Source organism: Trichoderma citrinoviride (assembly GCF_003025115.1).
Source record: "Trichoderma citrinoviride strain TUCIM 6016 unplaced genomic scaffold BBK36scaffold_4, whole genome shotgun sequence".
Classification (NCBI taxonomy): domain Eukaryota; kingdom Fungi; phylum Ascomycota; class Sordariomycetes; order Hypocreales; family Hypocreaceae; genus Trichoderma; species Trichoderma citrinoviride.
Window position 1 is genome coordinate 1998916 of NW_020194712.1, and position 15515 is coordinate 2014430.

Sequence of the window (15515 nt, forward strand, 5' to 3'; positions counted from 1 at the left end):
TTACCTGACAGACGCGCCGGACCGGTCGGTGAACATTCGAGCTGCAATGTTCATCGACTGGAGCTCCTGGAACAACAGCTTGGCAGCGTAAGGTATGTGAATCTGCGCAATCTTGGTCTTGTTCTTGCACGGCCGGCACTCGAACGATTGTTTAGAAAGGTTGCTAGCGAGACACGTTAGCATCAGGTCACAAAGATATACAAATGGAGAACAAGGAATACGTACGCAATGGGCGTCATGAGTCCACAAATCTCGCAAATATGGACTCGGAAGGCGTCAGACACCTCAAACAATCGCTCCTTGAGGAAAGACGCGGCACCGTGTGCAATCATGCAATCACGCTCCATTTCTCCGAATCGGAGACCACCGTCTCGGGCACGACCCTCCACCGGCTGTCGTGTCATGATCTGCACCGGACCACGGGCACGGGCGTGGATCTTGTCGTCCACCATGTGGCGGAGTCGCTGGTAGTATGTCGGTCCAAAGAAGACCTGGGCCCTCAGCTTGCGCCCTGTGTGACCATTGTACATGATCTCGAAGCCTCGGGACTGGTAGCCGTGCTTTCGCAGCAGCTCCGAGACCGAGTCGACCGTGACATCAGTAAAGGGGGTGGCATCACCCTCCATGCCTTCCAGCGTTGAGACCTTGCTTAGGAGACACTCAATCAAGTGAGCGATTGTCATACGAGATGGAATGGCGTGGGGGTTGATGATGATGTCTGGCGTGATTCCCTCTCTGGTGAACGGCATGTCCTCTTGTCGGTAAGTAACACCAATAGTGCCCTTCTGTCCGTGACGAGAGGCAAACTTGTCACCAATCTGCGGAATCTTGGTCGTGCGGACGCGGACCTTGACATACTTGACATTGTCCGCGTTGACCGTCACGATGACAGAGTCCACGATGCCGTTCTCGGTGCTGCGCAGGGGCGTGGAGATATCACGCCTCTGGTGCATGGTGGTTCTGGTGCCGAGATCTTGTGTGTCGGCGTCAATCGGCGCTGTCTTGCCGATGATGATGTCCTCGCCGGACACTCGGACACCAGGAGCGACGATGCCATCCTCGTCCAGCTTGTCGTATGTGCCGTGCTTCATGCGGAGGGTGTTTTGGTGGAAGGGCTTCTCAAACACTTCGGTGTAGTTCAAGCCCACCTTCTTCTCCTGATCCGAGTAGGATCGGAAGAAGAGACTTCGGAAGAGGCCTCTGTCGATACTACTCTGATTCATGATGACCGAATCTTCCTGGTTGTAGCCAGAGTAGCAAGCAATGGCTACAATGGCGTTTTGTCCGGCCGGCAGCTCACGGAATTTCAAAAACTCCATAGAGCGGGTCGTGCCCAGCGGCTTCTGGGGGTAGTAGAGAATGTTGGCCATGGTATCCATGCGCCGGGAATAGTTGGTGAGGAAGAAACCCATGGCTTGTTTACCCATGGCAGACTGGTATGTGTTACGGGGGGACTGCACGCAGTTAGTACCTGTGTTCAAAAAGGAGAATAATGCGGGTGACATACCTGGTTGTGATCGGGGAAAGGAATGATGCTTGCACAAATGCCCAAGATCATGCTTGGATGAATCTCACAATGCGTGTACATGTGCGTTGTTGGGTTCGTCTTCGTCTTGAGTCTCTTGTTAGGATCGTCGCCAACATCCTCTTCCATCTGGACGCCCGCCTTCTGAGCACGATACAGTTCGAGATCCTCGGGCGTCATGCAAATCATGGCCGTCTCCTCTTCCTCGGCGTCGAGATATTCGACTGCACCAGCCCTGATGAGCCCCTCCCAACCAATCTTCATGCTTGGGTCTTCTGGAGGCTCGGCCTGCTCTTGAGCCAACTTATTAACCAGTTCTTTGGTCAGTACCAAGTGGCCCTTTGGAATGCCATTGTCGGATTCGTCATCTTGCTGGACGGTGAAGACGGGTCGCATGACGCGGCCGGCGTCGGAGAAGATTTTGAACTCCTGGTCTCGAATTTCTCGGACAAGAGAGACCTCGTACTGCAGGTAAGATTTACGACGAGTGTCCAAAACCTGTTGAACCAGATGCTTGGGGTCTTGGTGAACGCCCACCCAGACACCGTTGACGAAGATCTTGGTAGCGTGAGGATAACGCAATGGCTCGTATTCCTCGACGACTTCCATGCCTCTGTTGATCATGAACTCAATCAACGGCTCCGACGGAGAGCCGACACTGACGTAACACATCAGAGACAGGTTCTTGACAAGACCACAAGCCTGTCCTTCGGGTGTCTCGGCCGGGCAGACCAGGCCCCAATGGGTGTTGTGAAGCTGTCGAGGCTTCGCCAGCTTGCCGTCTCTTCCGATGGGCGTGTTGGTGCGGCGCAAATGCGAGAGGGTCGAGGCAAACGTGTAGCGGTTGAGCACCTGAGACACACCTGCCGTCGAGCTCATGGCCTTCTTCTGATCACCCCAGTTTCCAGTGGCGAGCGAGTACTTCAAGCCGTTGGAAAGCGTGCCGGGCTTGATACCAACCGCGAGATTGAAGTGTCGGTTGCCCTCCACACACCGTCTCAGATAGTTGGCCAGCTCCGTGTTCATTCTTCGCATGATGCCACGGAACAGCTTGGCCAGCAAGGGACCCGCCAGATCCAGACGCTTCTTTCCAAAGTGGTCACGATCGTCGGGCTCTCTTCTTCCGAGTGCGCACTGCAGCAGCTTATGTACCATGTAGCCCAAGAAGAAGGCCTTTCTGGTCTCGCTACCTTCCGTCTGAGAGATGTGAGGCAGTGTCTCCTTTTGGAGGATGTCCTTGGCCACACGGACACGCTTCTCACGGCCGAGGCCGGCTTGGTCTCGGTTACCACGCTTTCCGATGAAATCCAGGGCGACCTCTCGGTCCTGGACACAAAACGCCTCCTCAATGCACGGCCGAAGCATTTCCAGCATCTGACTGTCGTTTCGGTCGTAGCAAATGTGGTTCAGAATGTCTTCATCGGAAACGACACCCAGGGCGCGGAAGACAATGGCGACGGGAAGATCCGACTTGACAAAGGGCAGGGTCGTGTGAATAGTCTGACCGAAGCCTCCGCGGGCAGAATCTCCCTTGCCGTACAGCTTTAGCATCATGCTAGAGATGAGTCGCGAGCCCTTCTCGAGGGCGCTTCGGATCTCGGCCGTGTAGGTGTAAGCACTGGGCTGGGCCTTTTTGAAAACTTGGACAATGTTGGCGGCAGATCTCTCCTGGGCGATGAGGACCTTTTCACTGCCGTTGATGACAAAGTAGCCGCCCTGATCGTAGGGACACTCGTTGACGAGGAACAGGCTGTCGTCGGTTTCGCGGCTCAAATGGCAGATCTTGGACTTGACCATGATGGGCAGCTTGCCCACAAAGACCATATCCTTCCAGTCATCGGACTTGCCCACATTGTGGTCGTCATCGCCAGCCTCCTCCTCCTCCCACTCGAGCTTTGTAGGGGCCTCGCCGGTCCTCGCGTATTCCTCCTGCTGGGCATCGTCCATCTCGTGCAGCGGAATCTCCCTCTCGACGGCGGCCGACAGCTTCTTGGTAATCTTAATATAGAGCGGACTGGCGTACGTCAAGTTGCGATCTCGGCATTCGTACGGAAGCAGAGAGGTCACGGTCCCGTCAGTCTCACTGATAGTCGGACGTGACACCATGACACTTCCAAACTTGATCTCATATCGACGAAGGGCTATTGTCCGGCCGGGCGGCGAAGGCGGGTTGGGCTGGTCGAGGGTGATGGTGGAGTATTCGTTTACGAGATCCTGGATCGTCGTCTGCGTGAACTCGTCAAAGGAGTCTGTCTGCTGCGAGACAAGGCCCTTGGTTTCGAAGAAGGAGGAGATGACGGTCCAGCAGTCCTCGGGGGTGATGCCCTCATCCTCATCTCCGTAATTTTCGTAGTCGTAGTCGTCCTCGTAGTCAGCCATGGTGGCGGTAGTCGATTCAATTACGATCGGTGATCAGTAGACGTCGGTCTATCCAAGTCGTCCTCCGAGGGAATCCTGCAGCTCCTCGCTCAGAGCAGCTCTCGTGCTCGTGGGTGCAGCCTCGTCCTCGCGCCTTGGAGGGACCGCTCGAATCCGGGAAGCTCTCGAGTCAGCAGCGATCCGATGCCTGTCACCAAGCGAGCATCTGCGAGCAATCCCGGCAGAAAGAGCCTCCTCGACACGAATAGCTCCTGCAAGATTGGGTGTGTTGCACTCGATGAAGATTGATGGCGGAGAGCAGCAACTTTTTCGTGGTAATGAATGGAATTTCAGAGGCGAAAAGGATCCCGCCAGATGCTGCGGCGCGCGACGTGCTTACAGAAGCCTCGAAGCCTTGGGCTAATGCCGGATGGGTTTAGCGCCTCGATACAACAATTGCCACTTTGTAATCACAGATGAATTACATAAGCATGAGTGACTGGCCGACCTCCTGATGTTCACAATTGCAGGAACAACTTCAAGTTAAAGCACAACTTCAAGTGTAAACAATTGTTCACGGAATACAAGGTACAATGTTTTCAGATTCACTCACAGAGTTCTCCAACTGATGTGCTATCTGCCTCTTAGAAATCTTTGTATGAGCGTGTTGACCCCATAACAGCCCCTCCATGGCTGAATCTAACATCTGCTATACGTTCATTATCGTGCGCCTCAGCACCTTGTGTTATACCGCGATTGCTCCGTAACAAACCTTGTAAACGAGATCCGCTGTCATTGGAACGCTTCACAGTCTAAACCATCTAACGCTATGCAGCATTTTCTCTATATCCAAACGAAAAGGCGCCAAACTTCTTCGGGATGATCATTGTAACTGAACAAGTATCTCTCTCAAGGCATCAGAAGCCCCATGCCCTGCGCAATCTTGCGTGCCAGGGCCTTCTTCAGATACCACTCTCTTGCTAGAGACCGTGTCATCTTCGCAAACGCGGCGGGCGATATGCGGCCTCTCTCCACCGCACGTCCAAGCATAAAGATGGCGTCGCCCAACGCTCGTTCTTCTGCCACGACCCTGTACAGCTGATTCCCCACTACCGTAGGGGCTACTAGTAGCTCGTCGATGTCTGGAACAACATAGCTTCTCGACCCCTCTATGACGGCATCTGCCTTGCGCAAAGCGTCATGAAGGATATTGGTGTTGGAAGAAATAACGTTGGACAGCTGAGTGAGCTGGCCCATCTCCGCTTGTAAGGCAGACATTGCAGATAGCATGGCAGACTGCTGAGCCTCCAGTCCGGCCATACTGGACTCATTCTGCTGCCGACTGCGTTGCCGGATGGACGCTAGAGTCTGGGCGAGCTGCCTGAGGAGAGCATCCTTTTCGGGATTTGGAGGAATGGGAGGGGCTTCAATAGTCTGAGACGAGATTTCCAGGTTCAGTGAATCATCGAGAAGGTTCGGAGGAGGCGGTGGTTTCTGCTGAAGCGGTTGGGGCGGTTGCTGTTGCTGATGTGGCGGAAAGGGGATTCTATCCCATGCCTGCTGCTGCTGGGTTGGCTGCCACTGTCCGTGCGGCTGTAACTGTCCATGTGTATATTGACCTGGTGATGCAAAGTTTGGTCCCGAGGGTGGTTGAAATTGCGGCAAAGCGTGCGGGTGAGTCTGAGGGGGGGACTGGGGGGGGTAAGGCGGCAGAGCGTTTGCATACTGGGGGAGCGATTGAGTATGTGGTGGAGGTTGATAGGGTGGTCTGGATGTCTGAGCCTGCGGCGGAAGAGGGGGAGCAGAATCATATCTGGATGGTAGTCCAGCGCTGGGAGGGCTGGGAGAGGAGAGGTGAGGGTGCGGTGGGACCGGCGGTGGGCGAGCCTCTTGTCGAGGCGTATCTTGTCGAGGGACCTCTTGGTGAGGTTTGGGCGGCGGCGGTGGGGGACGAGGTTCCGCTTGCTGTGTATGAGGCTGCGCAGGTGAAGACGTCGGAGGGAGCGGCCTCTCTGGGGGATGCGGCGTAATTGGAGGCGGCTGTTGGGGCGGAGGCGGGCTCTGAGCACTCGTTCGAGCCTGCTGGCGCGCGATGACCGGCGGCTCTTTTGCAAAGATGTCGCTCAAGACGGAGAGAAGGTCATTGAGGGTCGACTTCTGTGCGCGCCAATGTCAGCTGCGTATAGGGGAGAAGGAGCATGACGACGGGACTTACATCCCAAAAGGCGGCCCAGCCAGCCAGATACGGGTGATAGAACTGGCCCTGGGGGTCGACATGCTGGCCCGGGCGGACCATCATGGTGTCCGTCGGCGTCACGTACACCAGCGGTGCCTCGCGCGGATACGCATGCGGCACCCATATGGAGACTGGAAATCTATATGTGGCGCCTCGGAAGAGGACGGGGATCGTGCCCTTAAGGTGCAGCAGCAGAGCGCTGGCGCCATTGGGGAAGGCTGTGGGCCGAATCGTCAGTTCTGGAGCGCGAAGAGTGGCAGAGAAAGACCGAAAGGCGCAATCGTACTGTGGACATCGGTTCGTGGAGCGAGCGTCGGGTACCGGGCAAGGACGGTGGCGACGTCGTTGTAGGTGCGGTTGACATCGTGATATTCCTGGCGATGGTTAAGTGGTCAGATGCGGGGTGTTGCTGGTGTCTCGGGATTGCGCAACAGCGGGCAGACTTGCGAGAAAGAGAGGAGGAAATGGGAAGATGAAGAAAGCAGGGACACTTACGCTTGTCAAGACGCTGTACAGCCAGTTGAGCACGTGCTGTTGGACAGGCATCGTGGAGGCGATGCTTGGAGATGCATTGAAGAGCGGACAGAGAGGCGGGAGTTTGGAGGAGCTGCAGGTGAATGACGGATCCGCGCATGACGACCTGCTGGGAGAGCTCCAGCTCGGGGGCTCCACTGGCAGCGGCTGGTGGGGGGCCTGATGCCCTGTAAGCCCTGTAACAGCGCTGCTGTTGCACGATAGCTTCATCAGGATTCATTTTAATGGAAGAGAGGACAGGTCACAATCACCGATTCCATGCGAATCACATGCACACTCCTGAGGTGACTCATATAGAAGTCCTACGTACATTGGTGCAAAGTGCGTGTATTCATGGTCCAAAACTTCAACTTTACACTATCGCTCAACACTCGGCGGTATTAAACAAGGGAATCATCATATTATTAACACACAACGCAGTCATCAATCATCATCCAGCGCAAAGCACCTCTCGCTGCTCTCCGCATTGTTCCCCCACCAGTTGGGCATCTCGATAATCTTGCCCGCGCCAAAGCACAAGAAGATGAGCAGCATGTTAAAGTTGAAGCCCGCGTCAAACGCCGCCGCCAGGATGTAGTTCCACCGCGCCCACAGGTCGTAGCGGTAGCGGTACGCCAGGAACATGACGACGAAGCCGCCGATGAAGCTCGACGTGTAGCCCGTGCTGATGTTGCCGTAGAAGAGCGACATGGCCGAGAAGAAGATGGTGGTGTTCCACAGCTGGAACTTGGCCCGCGGGAACATCTTGTGCAGGAGGAAGATGACGACGGGGCACACGGCGCCGACGAGGAAGCCGTAGGGCACGGGTTTGTAGATGTCCTGCTTGAAGAGGCGGCTGGGGCCGACGAGCACATACTGCACGCCGGACGTCAGCGACGAGGCGAGAGACTGGCCGGTCCACTGGTGGGTGGGATCTTCCTTGGCGCCCGACAGGTAATCCCGCTTGGTGTCGATGACCCAGCGGATGACGGCGTAGTCGATGGGAATGCCAATGGCCGAGCCAAAGACCTGCGAGAAGAAGACGGCCTTGGGGGGCACGTGCATGTAGTGTCCAATCTTCATGTCCTGGAGGTTGAGCTGCGCGCGGTACCAGGCGTCTCCCGCGATGGCGCCGTATGTCGAGGCACCGCAGGGGTTCTTGAAGCCGGACACGGCGTTGACCATGACGCCGTACAGGAGCTCATTCGTGGTTCCGATGGGCTAGAGAAAAGAGTTAGATGAGTTGGTAACCAAAGGGGATTGGCGATTCTCACCAGCTGAAAGTTGGACAGGGCATACAGCCAGCCCAGCGGCACGACAACGAGAGCGCCCGTCGCAATGGCCACAAAGTACGTCCACACGGGGATGAACAGCAAGTTCTTCGCGACCATGACGATGAGCATGATGAAGGAGACCAAGAAGAGGGCGGCAAACCACCAGAAAGGAATTTCGTCATACGGCCGCTGCAGGATGTTGATCTGGTCCTTGTACTGCTCCGTGATCTTGCCCGAGTCCTTCTTGGTCGACCGCTCCTTGAGCTTCCTGAAGCTCTCCTTGATCTGCGGCCAGCCGAAGAGCAGCATCCAGACGAGAGCGGACGAGTAGGAGGCGTAGTCGAAGAACATGCTCCACAAACTCTGCACACCGACATAGAGCTCTCCATACTGTTCGTACGCAGTCTCGTTCAGCTTGGCATCCGCCGTCAGGAGGTCGGTCAGGGGGTAGGCCGTTCCGTTTTCTATCAACACCAGTTAGCTTCACCCTTTGCACGCCGAACCAAAAGGAGGATCAGCACATACCCAAAAAGACACGGTTGGACATGAGAGCATGGTGCCACTCCCCGAGACCGCCAAACTTGGCTGCGGGAATCAGGATCCAGCAGTTGACCACAAACGCGGCAAACAGCACGACCTGCGTCCACCAGGGCGTCAGGAACAGACTGCCGTTTGTCGAGATGCTCGACCAGTCAAGCGACAGGTTGAGGAACCCCATGCCGCCGAATCCCGCGCCGACAAAGTTGGCCGTCTTGTTGTGCGGCGCGACCCAGCACAGGAAGGCCAGGGAGCCGAGGAAGGGGAAGACGAACTCGGGCAGGAACTGCCACAGGATGACGGCGCCCATGACGGCAAAGAAGACGACCATCTGCTTGCGCGAGGCGCGGCTCGGGCTCTCGCGCTGCTTCTTCTGCGTCTCGAAGAGGGCCGTCTGGCACAGCGACTGGAACCAGGGGTACTGCGGGTCGTAGATGAGGAACTGCCGGGCCAGCGCCGCGTACGAGTAGCCCGTCCAGGTGATGGCCAGCATGAAAAAGGTCGCCACGGCGCCGTTGACGGGCTCGTTGAAGTACAGCTCGGACATGGAGATGGGGGTGAAGCCCAGGTTGTACGTCGCGCCGGAGGCGGCCGAGATGGTCACCAGGACGTGCTCTTTGGTGCTGAACGGGCCCGGGTTGAGGCTGAAGCCCCATTTGGTGCCCGGGATGCCTACCCACCAGGCGGGAAGCACCTTGGCCAGCCATACGCCGACGTAGTTGGAAGCGATCTGGACGAAGAAGACGGAGTAGGGGGCATACGTCGTTCGGTAGTGGGCCATCTGCGACAAGAAGGCACCGGGGGCGACGAAGAGGATGGTCAGGAGGAAGTAGCGAAACGTCAGCGTCGGCTCCGTGGGATCGTTTGTGAAGCTGACGATGCGCCTGACGTACGGCGGGATGTCCTTGATCCGGGGATCATCCTCGTCGACGACCTCTTCCTCGCCATTTTCGTTGGTCAGGGTGTACAGGGTCTTGCCGGCAGTGAGGTCCTCCTTTGACTCGACGTCGAGGTTTGCGTCAGCTTTCTCGTCGACCCCCAGGATGTCGGCGTCTTGCTTGCGGCTGTGAGGCTCCTCGATGATGATGGGGCCAGCCGAGACGACCTCGTCTGTTGACTTTTCCAGCTGAGCGGACGCCATGATTGTAGACTTGGCCCGAACAACGCAGCCGGAAGCTCTACAAGACGTCACAGAAACTCTACGGAATGAAGAGAGGATGAGCTTCCACGTTACAGCAAAGAGAGGACAGACAAGGGATTTATTTATCCCAACGTTGGAAAGATGGAGCAGCGTTACGTGAAAGAAACTCGCCCATCTCGGACACTCTCGCGGGGCCCCCAAGCCAGCAAGAGTACGGAGTAACGTCGTTGCCTTTACGGACACTCAACCCGACTGTCACCACGCGGTCACCAAAAGGCAAACAGACTGCGGCATCAAAAAAAATCCTGAGAGTGGCAACCTGCGGCCAAGCTCCACGGCACAAGAGATCCGAGAAAGTGGAGGGCCAGGGCAGCACGCAATGGCAGGGGCTCAACACGACGCTTCAACAAAACATGTTTCTGCGATGCAAAAGGGCGTGAGGCGAAATTATTCGCTGCAAACGGAAAACAAAAAGAGGCGTACCAGAGACTATTCGTGCGGAGCGTTAGATACATTGCTTTTCACGGGTCACTGCATGGGGGGAACAGGTAGAGATGGGCTTCGTCCGAGGTCGTCAAGACTACCAGTTTTTTTCGTATAAGACGGGAGGGCAGAGTAGAGAATCGGTGGGGCCGGTGTTGGAGGCCGGGCTAACAGCGGGATTGCGATCGAGTGCCACATCGTGAAGGTCGAGGATTGCCGGCTGGGCGAAAGATGGACAAGATAGAGAGACAGTTGGGTGATGATACCTTCCGGGAGGGTCTTTTGTTCTGCATATTGGCATAGGACAGACGTATCTCACGCGGAATGAGTGTTTGCCAATTTGCCTACAAGAACATTTTCTTCAGTTCCATATGTAGGTATCAAGCATATAGCTCATCATGAGATCTCTTCCTAGAATTGCCCGTCGGCTTACATGGCCATACTACTAGTATCTCACTTGGACTATCCTCCTCGTCCCGCCATCTGCCCATCCCGGGACCTTTTGCATCAGTAGAAGTAAGCCGATGCAGCCACTGCCCCCCAATCAAGCTGACATGATGGGCTTCAACACTCCATTCGCCTTCATAGGTCGGGGAAATTTTCCATAATGGAACACGAGGTAGACAAGAAAGCAAGCCTCTCGAAAAAAAGACGACACGGACAAGGGTGATGGTGTCATCTCAGGCTAAGCTAGAACCGGGCAAACCCACGTGGGAATGGAGCTTATCGTTATTGAGATGCTTAAAATCTTGGGTTTGTGTTCGACGACGAGGAAGGGCTGCGGTTCTCTGTTCCTGGAGGATGGAGGATGAGTTTCGCATGAGGATCATTAGTGTTTAGTGTCAGTCGATCCGGCATGAAGAGGCTATACTACTTCCAAGCTTCTTCAACGTGAATGCTGAATCTCGTCGCAGTCTGGCTACCAGTGAATATAGAGAAGCTCCTCTAACAGTCAATTTCAGATGGAGTCAGAAAGTATGGAGCTTCACCTTCGGGCCTTGTGGGGGAGCCGCTCGGGTGACAGACCTCATCACCGCACTACCGGGACTATTACCACATGGAACTTTTTATTTTCTCCTTGTGTCTACTCTCGAGGAACTGTTGCCGCTTTTCGGGATGTCAGACGGTTCGCCTAACGTCGGATATAGCTACCGAAGTCTCGCATGGTGTTCGAGACTGACCCATTCTGGATTACCAATACGAAGCACGAGTATGAAGGCTGGGAAGTGTTTGCCGTGTCACCTTGTAATGATGCTCTGGCTGATAGTGAAGCTTCGAATACGTGTTTGTCATAATATTTCGAATCAAGCGTCGTTCATCTTGTCTGTTGTCAGTGGCTACAGTATCGTTCCATGGCCAAACTTCATCCGTGACCGGATCTGGCAACCGTTATGCATCTCTATATGGGTAGTAGTATATGCAGTATACTCAAGAAGCAAAGGCCCGTACGAAGTAGGAGACTCGTGCCATTAACAGAGCATACAAGTTACCGTAGCTAGTATCGAAAACCGACCCATTGCTGGTACTACTCTAGGTAGATCCGTCTGGAGGAGAGCGCATATGCACGACCCAATGCCTTGGGTGCGCTTGGGGCCAGGGGAGAGCCAGGTAGTCGGCTTCCTTACCGAACGCCATCGTGGACCTTTCTCTAATCAGCTAATTGGCTAAGCACTGCCCTGGGCATGCACATGTACTTTTTGAGCCAGTCCGAGATGGCGTAATGAAGCCCTGTTGCTGTTTGGTGCTTTGCAAAGGACGAGGCCGGAGCAATTTCGTCAGTTTGGCCATACAATGCTCAGAGGTAGACGTCAACTCATAAGGTAGAGCAATGCGCGCAATATCACGACAGACAACAAATTTGATAAAATCATATAGTTTATGAATTATCCACCTGTGATAGAAAAGATGCTTATTGCTTGGTGCCGATCATAAATTAACATGCGTCGACATCGAATGCCTATATGTAGGGTAGCAGGGAGCGATGAGGGTCTGTACTGCTGCATAACAGAAAAAGGGCAGCACTGACACATGGAAGCAGTGATGAAGGAGCCAAGAAAACGATGAATTACGAATAATCGTAAAGGAGAAGAATAATAAAGAAAAAAAGAAGAAGACATTGTCTACTTGGTATCAGTGAAGATCCATATCAAAAAACTGGACAGAGAGAGAGAGAGTAAACAAGACAACAAAGAAGAAAAAGCAAAAAAGCCGAAAAAAGAAGCGATTGGATGGCACTGGAGAGTTTTGCTCCCGGCAGGGCTTGAACCTGCGACCTTCGCATTACCAAGACTTGTGGTAGCAAGTATTAGTACGAAGCTCTAACCAACTGAGCTACGGAAGCCATTCCGAATCAGGAATTAGCGGGGCAAGCCCACCTGTCGAGATTCACTCGCTTGTTGAAAAGCTGGTCGCTATTAATGTATATAGAGCATTGACTACTCTCAGTGTTCATAGCTTGCAACTTCCCACAGGGAAGTTGGGCGGACGAGCACATTTGTTTCTTTCGAGATTCTGCGAGCCACGCCCCATATTCCAAGTAGCTATGATACTGAAATTATAGCGATGTTCTGCTCTCATAGGGGAGAAGAGCCCATCCGGTGAGTAGACCTGCTGAACAAATGACTGCCGCTCGGCTGGTAGTCTAGCAAACTGTCTTACTACGAGGTCCATAGTGTTGGTGTTCATCTTGTCAGCTGGTGCACGGGTATACTTGCTCAATTCCATACCTGCCTTACACTTGTGCATCAGACACATAAAGGAGCATGCGAATGTATTACAGAGTATAAGAAGTGAGACGGGTGATTCGCGAACGATCTACCTCTAGTCTTATATACATACGGCTGGCCACCCGTGTCCCAAGTGATTCCGGGGACTGCCATGCCATGCAAGGTACGCATAGTCTCTGATTGGCTACTCAACTCAGCCCACTCAGTTGTCAACTGGAGCAGGGGTCCTCTCTTAAGAGATAGTCGATTCAAGCAACTGCTTGATTCGGCCGTCAGCTGGGAGTTTCCCTTTGTCCTAAGCCTCAACATTGGAGCAGGATGGCTCCTCAACAGTAAAAGTGCGTATCAACTGTCTGATTAAGAAACCTATCTAAACGCCCAAAGTATACTGAGAGATGAAAGGCCTCACCTGTTGATCAATCACGTGCCCGTCAGTGTCTGTGGAAGCCTCACACGGCGAAGAGAGAGTCTGGTGGAAGCCGCCATCTTATGCACTAAAGGGCAGCTAAGCATCCATCTTATTCCCCCTTTCCATCGAAACAGCTCCCGCCTTCGCCGGGCCTCTACAGTATTAGAATCCCTAGTGCCCGCCCGAGGTTTTCCATCCAGTGGCGTCGAACGGGCAGACGGGCTGCCGACCGGACCATCGGATCTGTTTGAACGCCCAACGACAAGCAAACAGCGTCGAGCTAAGTGACTTGGACGACGAAATCACATTAATAATTGGGTAGGCCATCCCCGGACGCCGTTTTCGCCACGAAAAACAGAACAACGGCTCGAAAAAAATCGGACCATTCCGTCTCTGCAGGCGTGGGCTGATGTGTCATTGTCTCGGTTTTTCCCGCATCAACGGACATTTCTAATACCACTGATCCTGTCGGAGACATTCGCATCCTAGTTCTTGTTCTTGTGACTCTTGCATCATTAACAAAAGAAAGCATTGGAAGTCACTGGCAGCTGGTCTGCAAATTCCACGATTTTTATCCCGCAAGACGACGAGAGAACCTTGAAGGTCGGCGTCCCCCCCGCTAAGGTGCAGAGCGGAAAAGATTTGTCAAACCCGGCGACTGTTTCAAGACTCAACGACCCCAGACTTTAGCTCTCAGCTTCTCCATCTCCTTCTCCAGCTCCATCTTCATCTCTCCACCTCAACCTCATTTGCCGTTATACCGGGAGTGGCGCCTGTCTAGAGAGAGAGCCTGAGAAAGAGAGAGAAAACAGCACAGAGGCCTCGACATGCTGCCTCCAATTCCCGTCCTCGCCGACTACGGCATCTCGCCCACCCACGGCTTCCTCCCCGGCACCCTCCCCCTGACCCGCCTCCCGGATCCCTACTACAACAAGTGGGAGGCCATCGTGGCCAACCTGCAGGCCCTGATCCTCAGCCGGCGCCTGCGCGGCGTCATCGACCGCCTGCCGGTGCTGTCGACGGTTGGCCTGGAGCACGACGCCGAGTGGCGGCGGGCGTATTCGCTGCTCTGCTTCATGGCCCACGGCTACATCTGGGGCGGCGACTCTCCCGCGGACCGGCTGCCGCCGCAGATCTCGATCCCGCTGCTCGAGGTCTCGCGGCGCCTCGAGGTCCCTCCGGTGGCCACGTACGCCGCCGTCTGTCTGTGGAACTTCAAGCCGCTGTTCATGGACGAGGACATTGACAACCTGGAGAACCTGGCCACGCTCTTCACCTTTACCGGGTCCATTGACGAGTCGTGGTTCTACCTCGTGTCGGTGGCCATCGAGGCCCGGGGCGCGCCCATCATGTCCCTGATGCTCACGGCCATCGCGGCCGCGCGGCACAACGACTCGGCCGCCGTGACACGGTGTCTGCGGACGTTTGCCGAGCGCCTGACCGACCTGACAAACATCCTGCAGAGGATGCACGAGAGCTGTGATCCCATCATCTTCTACAACCGCATCAGGCCCTTCCTCGCCGGCAGCAAGAACATGGCCGAGGCCGGCCTGCCGTTCGGCGTCATCTACGACGACGGCACGGGCAACGACGTGTATCGCCAGTACAGCGGAGGCAGCAACGCTCAGAGCAGCTTGATCCAGTTCTTCGACATTGCCCTCGGCATCCAGCACCGGCCCACGGGCGAAAGGGGCGACGCCTCGTCCGAGTCGGACCACCGCGGCCGCAGCGCCAAGCACAACTTCATCCAGGACATGCGCAACTACATGCCGGGCCCGCACGCGCGGTTCCTGGAGGACATGTCGCGCGTGGCCAACATCCGCGAGTACGTCGAGGAGCACACCGACGACGTGCAGCTGTGCCTCGCCTACGACGCCTGCCTGGCGATGCTGAGCGCCTTCAGGGACAAGCACATTGCCATTGTCACGCGCTACGTCATCACGCCCTCGCGCCAGATCCGCGCCCGCAGCCGGTCTCGCAGCCCCGAGGTCGCCCGCCGGCCGCTCAACCTGGCGATTGCCTCGCGCAAGAGCCAAGGCAAGAGCCAGAAGGGCACCGGCGGCACGGCGCTGATTCCCTTCCTGAAGCAGGCCCGAGACGAGACGGGCGAGCCGGCGGTGGAGGAGTGGACGAAGCGGTTCATGAAGAGACAGGTGCGGCAGGAGGGCAGCGGGGACTTTTTCCTGGGCAAGGAGGACGACGGAGCGCCGTCGGAGACGGAGGATGTCGAGGTCAAGGGCCTTGCGTGGACGTGGACGATGGAGGACGAGGTTGGCGGGCTTTGCTCGTATTGAGGTTGGACTTGTGTTTCGA

The 15515-nt window shown here is 55.4% G+C and overlaps 4 protein-coding genes and 1 non-coding gene across 5 annotated transcripts; 1 reads left to right on the forward strand and 4 right to left on the reverse strand.

Moving 5' to 3' along the window:
• Positions 1 to 3904, reverse strand: BBK36DRAFT_1113995 (beta subunit of DNA-directed RNA polymerase; the record flags this gene model as incomplete). Its single annotated transcript, XM_024889972.1, has 3 exons — positions 1 to 163; positions 226 to 1454; positions 1508 to 3904. 3 exons carry the CDS (start codon positions 3902 to 3904, stop codon positions 1 to 3), a joined length of 3789 nt encoding a protein of 1262 aa, XP_024751684.1.
• Positions 3905 to 4792: 888 nt separating this feature from the next.
• On the reverse strand, positions 4793 to 6665 carry BBK36DRAFT_1158035 (UEV-domain-containing protein; the record flags this gene model as incomplete). Its single annotated transcript, XM_024894067.1, has 4 exons — positions 4793 to 6040; positions 6099 to 6337; positions 6406 to 6493; positions 6615 to 6665. 4 exons carry the CDS (start codon positions 6663 to 6665, stop codon positions 4793 to 4795), a joined length of 1626 nt encoding a protein of 541 aa, XP_024751685.1.
• A 411-nt stretch (positions 6666 to 7076) lies between these two features.
• BBK36DRAFT_1114872 (OPT superfamily oligopeptide transporter) lies at positions 7077 to 9584 on the reverse strand (the record flags this gene model as incomplete). Its single annotated transcript, XM_024890073.1, has 4 exons — positions 7077 to 7853; positions 7907 to 8370; positions 8432 to 9416; positions 9450 to 9584. 4 exons carry the CDS (start codon positions 9582 to 9584, stop codon positions 7077 to 7079), a joined length of 2361 nt encoding a protein of 786 aa, XP_024751686.1.
• Positions 9585 to 12312: 2728 nt separating this feature from the next.
• On the reverse strand, positions 12313 to 12408 carry BBK36DRAFT_t66. Its single transcript has one exon. It is a non-coding gene; the product is annotated as a tRNA-Ile (tRNA).
• Positions 12409 to 14029: 1621 nt separating this feature from the next.
• Positions 14030 to 15496, forward strand: BBK36DRAFT_1114625 (Indoleamine 2,3-dioxygenase; the record flags this gene model as incomplete). The annotated part of the gene is made up of 1 exon (XM_024890053.1): positions 14030 to 15496. One exon carries the CDS (start codon positions 14030 to 14032, stop codon positions 15494 to 15496), a length of 1467 nt encoding a protein of 488 aa, XP_024751687.1.
• Between the last annotated feature and the right edge of the window lie 19 nt (positions 15497 to 15515).